This window comes from Muntiacus reevesi, chromosome 9, assembly GCF_963930625.1.
Source record: "Muntiacus reevesi chromosome 9, mMunRee1.1, whole genome shotgun sequence".
Taxonomy (NCBI): Eukaryota; Metazoa; Chordata; class Mammalia; order Artiodactyla; family Cervidae; genus Muntiacus; species Muntiacus reevesi.
This window is the reverse complement of record NC_089257.1, coordinates 24,914,024-24,927,012: the sequence shown is the minus strand read 5'-3', so window position 1 is coordinate 24,927,012 and position 12,989 is coordinate 24,914,024. Positions and strand designations below refer to the sequence as shown.

The following is a 12,989-nucleotide window of genomic DNA, read 5'->3' as shown; positions in this document are numbered from 1 at the left end:
ACTGGGACCTGAAGCTGGGGCGAGAGCTGGGAGGGGAGGAGAGGAGAACTCGGATGGAGCCCACAGGCTGGCAGAGGGGACCGGTCTGAGTCAAGATTCCATGACATAATAGCAGACTTTAGTAGAAGATTTATTTAGTGCATGCCAGGCTCTGTGTGTTAACTGGTAAAACTCACCACACTCTTGTGATCTGGGTGCTGCTATATCTCCCTTTTACAGATGAGAAAATAGAGGCACAGAGAGGTGGAATAACTGGCCCAGAGTTTGCAGAGCTAGTTAGCAGCTGACCTGAGACTTGCACCTGAGCCTCCCATGTTCCTTAACAAACAGTCAGTGGGGGACTTCCCTGGTGATCCAGTGGTTAAGAATTCACCTTCCAATGCAGAAGATGCGGGTTTGATCCCTTGTCGGGGAACTAAGATCCCACATTCCTGCTTGTGGCAGCTACTAAACCCAGGGTTGCACCAAAAGCTCCTGCCTGCAGCAGCTAAATAAATATATAGGTAAATAAAATTTTAAAAACAAACAGAAGAATAAGAACAACAACCAAAAAACAGTAAGTGGGCTCCAAAAGGCGCGTGATGGGCCTTATCCAGATTTAAGCCCGATGCCCCTGGACAGAGGTTCATGAACAGATCATCAGATGGTTGGAGCATTGCCTTCTGAGAACCCTCGTTTGAGAGGCCTTCAGGCAAGATCTCTTTCTGGCCCAGGTCACTCTGCCTGACGCCTTGTGTCTGCTCTGGTTGAGAAAGAGCCTTGTCTTTGGGGGCATGAAGAGTAATTTGAGGGAAGGAGCTCATGAGAAACCTCCAGGGCCAGCCCATGCGGTGGCTGGCCTGCACAGCATCTGGACATCTGCCCTGAAAACCCAGGGCTTTCTGGAAAGTTTACAATGGGCAGCGCTGGACTTGGAGCTGGTCAACTGGTCAGTGGGACCGAGACCTGGCTGCTGGTTCCTGCAGAGTTCGCTGCAGCCCCGTTGTTGGTGCCCGTCTATGTCCCTTCCTCACCTTATCTGCCTGCGCCTGTGGGCGTGGGGGCGGGTACCTCTGCCTGATGTTCAGGTGGGCCTCTGTTTGAGTTGGGATCTGCCGGTGTGTATGGCTTCAGGCAAGGCTGTGAGTGTCAAGTCTTCTTGTCTTCAAAACAAGGGTCAGTTCCTACCTTAAAGGCTCCTGGAGGCTTTGTGCCAACTGCTTAGCACAGTACAAGCGGCATGATCTATAGCTCTGGAAGTGCTCGCTGTTGGCTTTCTCCATCTTTTTCACTGTGCCCACTGCCACCCAGGCAGTGCAGAGTATAGAGAGGTGTGAGAGTCCTAGCGTTTTATCTGAGTCATGCACATGATCTCTGATGGGCCCCTGTAGAATGCGGGCCTGTGAGGGAAGGTCGTTTCCATGTGCTCCTGCTTAAAAGATGCCGCCTCCTTGAAACACACCCTGTTGCAGGTGTGAGGTGGGTCATCTTGGGAGAATTTAATGATCAAATCGGAGAGGCACTGACCAGCTTAGGATCAGGCAGGATCCTGTAAGGTCCCCCCTGTTCCTGGACCCTGAGGGCGTCTGGCCAGATCTTGCCGAGGGGCCTGGGGCAGCCCCCCATTGTCATGTGGCACAGAAATACTACACAGCTGATAACGGTTTCCCCAGTCACGCTGGCTAGACTTTAGCCCTGAGGCACCTCTCTCTAAGCTGCTTCATCATCCTTTGGAATTTTGCTGCTTTGGGGCTTGTGCTCAGGGGAGACTGTGGCTCACATCGAAGGTGGTTTCTCTGCGTCATTTCTGCTACTTCCTGCCCTGCCTGCCATTCGGTCATCCCTCTGCCTCTCAACTGGCTAGAATCCAGCTTCTGCGCCTCATTTACCATCGGGCCCACAGAAGTGGGAAGTTGAGTTGACAAGATGGTGTGGGGCGAGATGGCAGGCCTGTGTAATAGCAGGAAATCCTGTCATCTGGGGTGGTGTCTCACCCGGTCAGTCTGGAGGGTGAGGGGTGAGAGAACACAGATCAGGGCGTGTGCGGTTCCCCATTTCTCCTTGTGATGGCCCTTTTGGGTTGAGTCCCACGTAAACATTCACTTCCCTTTGCTCTCAAGCCCTCACTTCCTTCTCATTCTAGCTCAGTGGCTGCTGCTGGTGGTGGCGGTAATGATGATTGTGGTGGTGATAGTAATGATCGTGGTGGTGATGGTAATGGTGGTGGTGCCCGTAACGATGGTGATGTTAGTGATGTTGGTTCTGGTGGTGATGATAGTGATGGTGGTGACACTGGTGATGGGGGTGATGGTGATGGGGGTGATGGTAGTGGTGGGGCTTGTAGCGATGGTGGTGATGATAGTGATGGTGGTGACACTGGTGATGGAGGTGATGGTGGTGATGATAGTGATGGTGGTGACACTGGTGATGGAGGTGATGCTGGTGATGATAGTGATGGTGGTGACACTGGTGATGGAGGTGATGCTGGTGGTGATAGTGATGGTGATGACACTGGTGATGGAGATGATGGTGATGGGGGTGATGGTGGTGGTGACATTTGCCAAGCTTTGCTGTATGCCAGGCACTGTTCTATAAACTCACCATTCCAAGGTTAACTAATTGACCCTTGCAGTAATTCTGTGGAGTGGATCCTTTGATTACCCCCGAATTCCACTTGAGGAAACAGGTACAAGGGATGAACTTGTAAAAGACATTGCTAACCACAGGGTTCAGACCCAGGTCTTAATGGAACTGCACTCTTAGTGAAACTCTTCTCCTCTCTATCCTGATCTCACTGCACACCCTCTCAGTAACCTCGGAGCTTCCGTTTTCTTGTGTCTACAAAGCAGAAATATCACTGCCACCCAACAGTTTTGTCTTAGGCTTATATGAGGAAACACATGTACATTATTGACAGTGGTGCCTGGCACTTAATAAATGCTCAGTAAACTTTAATTGGGAAAAAAAAATGAGGCTCCATCCTAGGAGCAATTGGTTTTTTTATTCATTATCATTAATTGCTCCAATATGTAATCACTTTCCTGTTTCCTGGGAAGAAATCCTAGAAAAGGATGGAAAAAGAGGAAGGGAGGCTGCTGACTTTGGTGCCTCTGTGCCCAAGAGAAACACACATCCAAGGTTTTGGGAATCAGGTTTTCCATCTCTTCTGTATGGAGGGGACCACAAAACACAGGCTCTTTAATCCTGTCTCTCTTCTGCTTTTCTCTTCTTTCTTGTACTTTCCAAGCTGAACTGGAAAACAGTGAGGAAGATTATAGGGCTGAGTGATCCCTCTGTGGATTTAGATCTGTGCATCCCTAATGCCTTGATCCTTTCCATTTTGGGACAAGATGGTACCCTGTCTCCTGAGGGAGTGGTCCCGATGGGGCGGAGTCATTGTCCCAGCTCTCCTGTCCTCCTCTCCTAGCGCCTCACACTGTGTCTGACACACAGTAGGTTTTCAGGAAATGCTTGTGACGTGGTGGAATTAACTCCTGGGGTCCCGATGCTCTGTCAGTCCCCTGTTCCTGTTTTGGTGGAGAAGTTACTGCCAAGTTCCCCTTGAGATGGCGCCTCAAGGCCGAGAGGCAGAAAATCCCTTTCCCTCACTTCAGCCAAGGCCAGGGTAGAGCTTTTCAGAAGGGCACTTTCCTTGTAAATCGAGCGCAAGCGGAGCACACACAGAGTATAGACATCGACGGCGGATCGGACGCAGCGGCTGACTGCTCTCAGCTGGGCCAGCGAGCTCTGACCTCACTTTACCCCGCGCTCTCTGTGTTACGATCTCAGGGTACCGCCCCGGGGTGGGTTTGCACTGGCAGACTCTCAGGCCTTGTGGGTTTCTGTTCCCCGAGGTCAGTCTGCTTCCTGATACTGTGCTCTTGATGTGGGAACGCATTCCCACAATTCCTTCCCGACCTCGAGCCATCTGCTGGCAACCTTGGTGGTGGCGATCGTTAATTAGAAACCACCGTTTTTAGGGTTCTTGAGTAGGACATGTCCACCGTGTACTCCCAGATTTTTAAATATCTAAGGAGTCTCCCTTCCCTGTACTCCAGAAACCCAGTTCCTACTTCCCTGCCAAAGATCACTTTTATTGTAGTCGTTTATTGACTTTTCATCCAGAGTTCCTTTGTACATACAGAAGGAATGCTTATGGAAAAGCAGCTGGGGATACTTAATTGACACTTTCTATGAGGCCCACAAACTGGGGTCTGATGAGGTGATTTGGTGTCTACAGCACTGCATCTCCCACCTTCAAGGAATAAAGCTTGCTCAAGTGTTTTGTTGCCTGACTTAATTTCTAGCAACAGCTTCAACCTTCTTTTTTTTTTAAATTAATATATTTATTTTAATTGGAGGCTAGTTACTTTACAGTACTGTGGTGGTTTTTGCCATACATCCACATGAATCAGCCACGGGTGTACATGCGTCCCCCATCCTGAACTCCCCCTCCCATCCCCATCCCCTTCAACCTTCTGTAGCCTCCTCTGTCCATGGGGATTCTCCAGGCAAGAATACTGAAGTGGGTTGCATGCCCTCCTCCAAGAGAGCTTCCCGACCTGGGGATTGAACCCATGTCTCCTGTGACTCCTGCACTGCAGAAAGATTCTTTACCACTGAACCACCTGGGAAGCCTCAGCAAAGTGTTTTGTTGCCCAATTTAATTTCCAGTAACAGCTTCAACCTTCTGTAGCCTTCTTGTAGGGGAGACACAGGGGAGAAGACACAAACCAGTGAATTTACAGAATTTACAGATAATTTTGAAAATGCATGTGTGTTTTGCGTGTTTAAAAATTAAGGTACTGTCTGTGTGTGTGTGTGTGTGTGTGTGCGTGCGCACGTGCGCGCTAAGTCGCTTCATTCGTGTCCAGCTGTGTGACCCCATGGGCTGTAAGGTGCTAGGCTCCTCTGTTCATGGGATTCTCCCGGCAAGAATACTGGAGTGGGTTACCGTCCCCTCCTCCAGGGGACCTTTCCAACTCAGTGATCAAACCCGTGTCTCTTATGTCTCCTGCATTGGCAGGCAGGTTTTTTTACCACCAGCGCCACCTGGGAGGCCCCGAAGTACCGTATATTTTAGTTCAAAGGGCCACTTGGACATGAAATCATATAGCTCTTGACAGAACAGCAAGTTAGACCAGATTTGACAAATGAATTTGTTGATATTGTGTAAATAAAAAACTATATATATATATATTTCTCTTTTCTTTTCACATATTATACATACTGTTCTGCAACTTACTTTTTTAAAAAACTTAATGTAATGTAGGCATCTTCATATCATTACTAAAAACACTTATTTCCTTTTGTGTTTTTTTTTTTATGGTTACTTAGAACTTCATTGTATGAGTGAACCAAATTTTTATGAGCACTTTATTGGTGCAATTTATGTTAATCCCTATATTTCATTGCAGCAAAAATCTTGTACATATATGCATTGACCTTGTCTAACCAGTAACATGTGCAGACAGAAATAAGACAGGATTTTGTAAGGGACAGATAGCTTGCTGATATACCCACCAAGGCCAGTAGAATGTTGATTTAAATGATCAGGTAAGGTCCATTCTGTTCTGCTAACTCTGTAATAAAAATACCTAGTGGAGAGGGTTTTGAACTTGGGATTTGATAAAAGGACAATTGCACAGTTCTCTTACAAGACCTGGTTATAGTCCATTACGTTTAATGTATGTAAAGCAGATTTCCACACCTGTGTCTGGTCCCGCTTCAGTAAAGGACTGAGGACCACCCTTATCAGTGTGGTGGGAGCACCTCTTTCTATTCTGCTTCTTTATTCATATCCATCAGCGTCTTGCTGCCCTGGGGGTGGCTGCTGCTAGCTTCTGAGTCCTTTTTGCTAGGCCTTTGTCTTGGCAGTTGGAACAAGTTCACTCTATAGCCTCTGCCTTTATGAGCTGGTTTCTATCTTGAGCTTTGTCTTCCTGTAATGCTCTGCAGAACCCTGACATTGGCCATGGCTTGATGGAGCCCTGGCTGTAACCTCAGGGTGCTGTACCATTCCTGTCACTGGCAGGGGAGGAGACCTTGAGGTCCTCAGTTGGGTAGCATCACGACGCTCCCAGGGTACCACTGTGAAAATCCCTGGGCGATAATCACCTGCTTAATCACGTCCAGTCCCAGCTAACAATGATTACGCCCCTGCAGTGCTCCAGGAGGTTTCCATTGCTCTTGACTTTGAAGGCCTACTCCTACCGCTGAACTCTCTTTTTTGCTTTTATCTGAAGCATCTTCATGAGCACAGCGTTCTCCCAGTGTGGCTTCCTCGGGACACCAATTCCATAGCATGCAATTTAGCCTCAGAACCGTGTTGACCCCTCCACACTGTGGGCCCTGAAGATACGCTTGAGCAGCTGTTAGTAGTAACTGACCGTGAGGCCTTGTTTCCCCCACTTTTTGATGAAGCTTGGCTCCTTCACCTGTGTTTTTGAGACTTCCCAGTGGCCGTGAAGACTTTGTTGGGAGCCAGCAGCCAGAAGCAGCTTCCCTGTCTCTTCCTGTCCCAGGGCCTCCCCCTGGGACCACCTACTTGATTTCCATGTCCAGTCTGAGAAATGCCTCTAGCCTCGAAGACCAGCCGGAACCCACCTGCTCTTGGCCTGGTGACTGACGAAGACCTCCCTGTCTCGGTCAAACCTGCCCACGTGTCAGTGAACCTTAGGTTCTCTGGGTGGGGTGTCTTTCTGATCTCTTGGATCAGAAAATGCAGTTCTCTTGGATCTCAAATGCAGTGTCCACCACAGACACATCTTCAGTCCTGGGAAAAAGAAGGTATTTTCCTTGCTCAGTGTGGGTTTTCAGCATTCCAGGGTTCTTCCTGGTACAAAAGTTTAGGTCATGGATGGTTCTTCTTGTGGTCCAGTCTTGTTGTGTCTATCTTCTGCGCCTTCTGACATCTTGCTGTAACAACTTTGTTTATCCGACGCATGGGAATGCGTTGTTTTGAGGAGTTAAAACCCAGTTGATGTGGTCAGAAGTTTGAATGTTTGCTCCTTAGTAACCGTGGCTGATGGGATGCATAAATAAAGTCATTGGGCGTTCCGAAGGTTTTCTTCTCTAGGGAACTCACTGGATTCTTGGCTTCAGCTTCCTCACCTTGTTTAGATTAAATTGAAGACAGAACAGTAGGGATGGTTGCATGATTTGTCACACGGAGAAGGAGGTCTGGTGCCAATACCCCCATTTTTCATTATCTTTTTTTTTTTTTTTTTTTAGCTGTTAAGGCTCTTTGAACTTATCTTGGGAGTGTATTGATTAACCCACTGGCTCTTCATAACCCTCCCTGCAAAGATGTAAGCTCCTAGAGAACAGAAACCTCGCCTGTTCTTGTTCTCTTCTGCACGCCTGGTGCTGGAACAATGACTGGCACATAAACGGCAGCTGAATGAATGTTGGTGCTGGATAAATAAAATAGACCTGTTCTCCCCTCAAGGACTGTTCGGCTGCTCGGGGATGGGCAGTTAGACCACCGAAATCATGGTACCTGAATGGATTCTTCCATGAATTTTCGAGGCAAGACAGGGTAGAGTTATGTAAGAATGTTGAATTTGCAGAAAAAGTTTGAATGTTAACTCTGCCACTGACTTATTTGGGAGACCTCTCTGTGCCTCAATTTCTTTATCTAGACATGAGGGATAATAATTGCTCCCCCCACACACATACTTTCCAATACTTGGATGAAGAATATATGAAAAATGTAAAATGCATTTTAAACCAGGAAGTCTGCAAACATAGGGGCATTAATTACACAGTTGTGGTATTCCTCTTCCTTATCTTTTGCTGCATGTGAAGCAAGGTGCACTGGCCTGCCTCCACCTCTATTAGAAATAGGATCCCCTGTGGCTGCCCTCTGGAGATGCTTTACCCATAAAGTGAATGAAGGAGCAGAAGTCCCTCTAGGATTCCCGTCCCCCAACCCCCATCCTTTAATAACCTTGGTGGGGGTAGGGCATTCCTAGGGCCTAGGAAAGCACACTCCCTTCCCAGGCCTGGCCTCAGCACCTGTGTCTCTGGCAAGCACGCCAATTCATCGTGCATCCATGAACTGGACTCCAGGAGCTGTGGCATCAAGGACTGCTTGACAGTGTTTCTCTCTCTCCAGGCGGCTGCTGAAGAGTGAACTTGGATCATTCATTACAGACTATTTCCAGGTAAGTTCTGTGCATCTGAGCATGGGTTATTCTTTGCATGTGGGTACATGGACCATAAGGGATGACCGATATGGTACACAGGACATGCCTTCAACATCCACAGTTATGCATCCCGAGTTCCTGCTATGTGCTGGGCGCTGCAGTGCAGCACCTGTGGAGGCATACAGGGCAAGGGTCCTTGCTCTTTTGGAGATTATAGTCTCAGGCAGCAGTTGTTAGGCTTTCTGGTCCCAGGAACCCCTTTATGTTCTTAAAAATGATCACTTATTTGGATTTACTGTATCTTCACCATAATAGAAATTAGAGATGAGAAACTTTACTGTGTGCCTTCATTCATTCAATAAACCTACTTATTCATTCAATAAACCTACTAATCTTAGCATTAATGACATTTTTATGAACAATCACTTTTTCAAACTAAACGTAGAAGTGTGGCATTGTCCTATAGGCCTGCATATTTGCCTGCAGACTGGGTCCTTGAATCGGCTTCATCATCAGACTGTTGTGATAATGCGTGTCTGGAAAATATTGCACATAGTCTCTGGAAAATTCCACAGTACACTCACGGAGGATGCAAGGCAAATAACAGCTTAGTGTTGTTAAGAAAATCGTTTTGACCATGTGGAAGAGGTCTGGGTGATCCCCCAGGGGACCCTGAACCACACTTGGAGAACTGCTCCTCTACTGCCATTCCCTCCCAGCCCGTGGATGGTACCTAATTGAGTGTAAGGATATGTCCCTTTAGCCGAGTTCTTTCTTGTCACTAAGCCTCTCAGTCTGTTCTGTTAAAGGTAGAATTGAATCAGACAAGCTAACATCCCTCCTGCCTAGACACTGTTGTCATGCAGCTAGTGAATTCAAGACTCCAGCTGCAGTCACAGAATGGTGTCTAACCCACTGGCACAAGCTGGCTTCCTGACCCCAGCCAAAGGCACGTGGTGGGAGGGCGTGGGGAGGTGTCATGTAACTGAGTGGGTGACTTCCACGAAGTCAGAGCTGAGTGTCTGGGGCAAGCTGCTTCACCTCTCTGTGCCTCAGTTTCCCCATCTGTAAAACGGAATTAAAAACAAAAAAAGATCTACCTTATAGGTCACTGCCCGGTTCACATGAAATAATGCATGCAAAGCACACAGCACGTAGTGTGCGGGGGCTGGGGCGGGGGGCAGCAGAGAGGAATGCTTAGAGCCAGGCTGCCTGGGTTCAGCGCCCAGCACAGCCACTTTCTAGCTGTGTGACCCTGGAAAGTCATTTTACCTCTCTTATTTTAGTGTCTTGTTCTGTAAAAACAGGGGTCATAGAATGTACCCTATAGGGCTGTTGTGAGGACTAAGGTAATTATTATTTGTTAAGTGTTCGAACAGTGATTAGTACAGAGTAAGACAGAATAATGTGTTCATTAAATATCTATATACTGTTGACCCTTGAACAACATGGGTTTGAATTGCAAAGATCCGCTTGTACAAAGGTTTGGTTTATTTTTTAATAGTAAATAGTATTGTATTGTAGGATCTGTGGTTGGTTGAATCTATGAATATCAAATATCTTGGGAAGCAGAAGACTGACTATAAATTATATGCAGATTTTCAAGTACATGGAGGGTTGGCCCCCCAAAACCCCCCATGTTGTTCAAGGATCAGCTGTATACATATTCTTTATTCTAAAGTGTAATTCATCCATTTTAATGGGAAAGTGACATAAAAATTCATAACAAATTGGTTTCAGGTTGGTGATGTTATTCTGTATCCCAGGTGAGCATACTTTTAAGACAGTATAGAGAGTCTGTAGGTTTTAAAAACAACACAGGCGTCCTTTCATATTCTTTGCATAGATCAGGAAGCTTAAACTTTTATGTGCACTTTGAAAGAATGATAAATGTCAGTTGTTACACACACCCACACACACACCAGAAAGTGACCACTTGGCCATTCTAAGTCTGGACAAAGCAAGACCCAACAGAAGCCGGGAATTCAGTCAGGTCAGAAACCTCAGCAGCTTGAAAGACAACCCCTGTCCAGGGAGAGAGACAAACAAAGATTAAAGAAGAGATAATTAGTCACGAATGTGAATCATTTCAGTTGCCCTTGACTCAGAGGTCAGTCTTGTCCACAGGCTCTTCTCTTGCTGTCTCTAGTTGACTGAGTTTTAAATCCCACTACAGAAGTGGTTTTTCCGTCCCTCCTGGAGAAACCTGCTGGCCCAGCTGCCTTCCTCATTGACATTTAAAATAGACAAGTTTCCGTGTGTGGTTTCAACCAGGTCTGAAGTGTCAGTCATTGCTTGGCTTTGGGGGCTCCCCCGATGGGTGGGGGAGGGCTTTCGGGTGGGGATTTGTTTATCTGGGAAGTGCTGAGGTTTCGGGGGCAGTTAGTACTGCTGACAAAGTGCGCCAGACACTTAACAGCTTGTAACCACATGTCATGTTTTATCTAGAGCTTAATCAGAGAGACTGCTTGGTGACTATTGAGTCTCCTTCTGGGGGTTTTTCATGATTTCAAATCTGGGTTTTTTTCCTTAGATTTCAACAAAGGCTATCCTAGACACTGTTTGTTAAAATGTAGGTTTTAGGTCTTGTGTGGACCCAGAGCCATTTTTAAAATTTGTTTGATTCTCTAGTCTCTAGAAATTACCTAGCACGTAGTAGATGCCAAATAAACTTTCTTGGGCTAGAGGAAGGGGTTGTCCACCGTGGATATACGAGAGATTTGAGGAGGTGTATGCCGTGGTATTGAGCAAACTTTCCTTCATGGTGTTTCCTTATTTTCCTTGGCACTTCTGATCCTGCCGGGGAAAGTCTTTGTTTGCGCCCTTGTGTCTGTTATGCTTCTGCAAGACTTGATGATCTCTCTTGTTTAAGGAAGAGAGAGCAGGTTTCAGACTTAGTGTCTTCAGCCAGAGCACTGTCTAAATATAATTAGGGTTACGTAACATCGCTTAGTTTGCATTGAGTAGATCCTGAGTTACATTCTGATTATGGTAAATGGTGTTGCTACGGTTTCTTTTTTAGACATATTTATATTTTGAAAAAGTGGATTGAGGGGAACTTCCCTCAGTTCCCTGGTGGTCCAGCAGTTAAGACTTTGCTTCCCAATGCAGGAGGTATGGGCTTCTGGTCAGGGAGCTAAGACCCTACATGCCTTGGGGCCAAAACACCAAAGCATAAAACAGAAGCAATATGGTAACAAATTCAATAAAGACTTTTAAAATGGCCCAGATTTTTTAGAAAAATCTTTAAAAATAAAGAACAAAAAATGGATTGATTGAAGAAAAATAGTCTACAGGAATAACAGTGTAAGTGGCCCTGGTTGTGGCCAAGTGGTGACAGTGGTTCAAGAGAGACTCAGGTTTGGAAAGTCCTTCGTCAGGCACCCTTGGTAATGGGCTGGTTTCAAAGCCACGCCGAGAAGAGTTCTTCAGATGAAGAGGGAAATCCAGGAGGGAAGGCGGATGGATAGAGGCAACCTCAGCCTTCACACTCAGTTATCAACTGTAGTTTTAAGAGGGACAGTCAGGATGGGCTCCAGAAAGAGCATTCCTCCAGCAGGAAGGAGGGGGCAAGGTCTGGGGACAAGTGAGGAATGAAATTCGGGGGTGGGCTGTTGCAACCCACATGCCATGGACATGGCTGTTGGGTAGGGTGATGAGCGGGCTCCTCTGTGTGGAGGATCAGATGACCACCCTCCCAGACATCTGTACTCAGCAGTGAGGTCTGTCTCCTGGTACCCAGATCCCCCAACCCAGAGATCACTGTTTGTAAAAGCCATCACTGGGGCTCTGCTTTTGAAAGTGAACATTCTCATTTTGCAGCTTTAAAAAAAGATGGTCTTCAGGGAAGAATAATGAAAACGACCCCAGGTGAGGGCAGGGGAAAGGCAGGTGGAAAAATGGCGCTTATCTTATGCTTGCACACAGAGAAGTCAGCCGGTTTGATTGGCAAAAGCACAGATGGATTTCCGGAAGACACCGGCCAGAAAAAATCTTTGACATTTGCAGTATTGATTTTCTTTTTCCCTCGGTCTGTTTTGAATTGCGCCCAGAAGGAAAATTGGGGTTTCCGACAGGAACTCTATATCCTAGAGACAGCCCTGGGGAGGTAATTGGTTTCTTTTAACTCTGGAAACGGATGATAGGAAATGCTCTGCATTTTTCTCTTAACTGATTAGGCACCTTGGTGGTTCGGGACGAGGGGATGGGAAGAGTGGCAGATAGCACTTTCTGTGTTTCTGCACCTGTGTTGTGTCTGTTGGAAGCTTTTCCTCAAGCCCAGAAAGTTAAATTGTTTTTGGTGGAACCAGAGTTTTGCTTGATACAGAAACTCAGTGTGTAGTCCGTGACTTTCAACAAGATTTGTTGTTTTTATTTAGTCACTCAGTCGTGTCTGACTCTTCTGCGACCCTACGGATTGTAGCCCACCAGGCTCCTCTGCCCATGGGATTTTTCCAGGCAAGAATAATGGAGTGGGTTGCCATTTCCTTCTCCAGGGGATCTTCCCAACCCAGGGACTGAACCCACGTCTCTTGCATCTTCTGCATTGGCAGGCAGATTCTTTTCCACTGAGCCACCTGGGAAGCCCTTGAACAAGATACTACCTGGCAAAAGGGGAAATTTGGCAACCACACTTGTCAATAGGTCACAGATGGCCTAGTAGTGTGTGATATGAATGTTTCCATCTTCTGCTCATATCTGTGAGTCCCAGGAGGACAGTTTCCCATTAATTCACCATTATCAGAGAGGATTCATCAAGGGCATGTGGCACGTGGCATGTGGAAGCTGAAGGAGAGACCCATAGGAGCGTCCTGGTCACCATGGAGAATGAAACTGAAGTGCAGGGCTGTAGATACATCC

At 46.8% G+C, this 12,989-nt stretch overlaps 1 protein-coding gene and 1 long non-coding RNA gene across 2 annotated transcripts in view; one reads left to right on the top strand and one right to left on the bottom strand.

The window, feature by feature from the left end:
- LOC136174394 (uncharacterized) overlaps window positions 1-12,989 on the bottom strand; it is a 1,095,937-nt gene that overhangs the window by 880,339 nt on the left and 202,609 nt on the right. The gene's annotated exons all lie outside the window — the stretch shown is intronic.
- Window positions 1-12,989, top strand: part of PRR5L (proline rich 5 like) — a 77,745-nt gene that overhangs the window by 31,163 nt on the left and 33,593 nt on the right. The window contains exon 4 of the mRNA XM_065944360.1: window positions 8,099-8,147. Within this exon, the coding sequence (XP_065800432.1) occupies window positions 8,099-8,147 (49 nt within the window). The remainder of the gene's footprint in view (window positions 1-8,098; window positions 8,148-12,989) is intronic.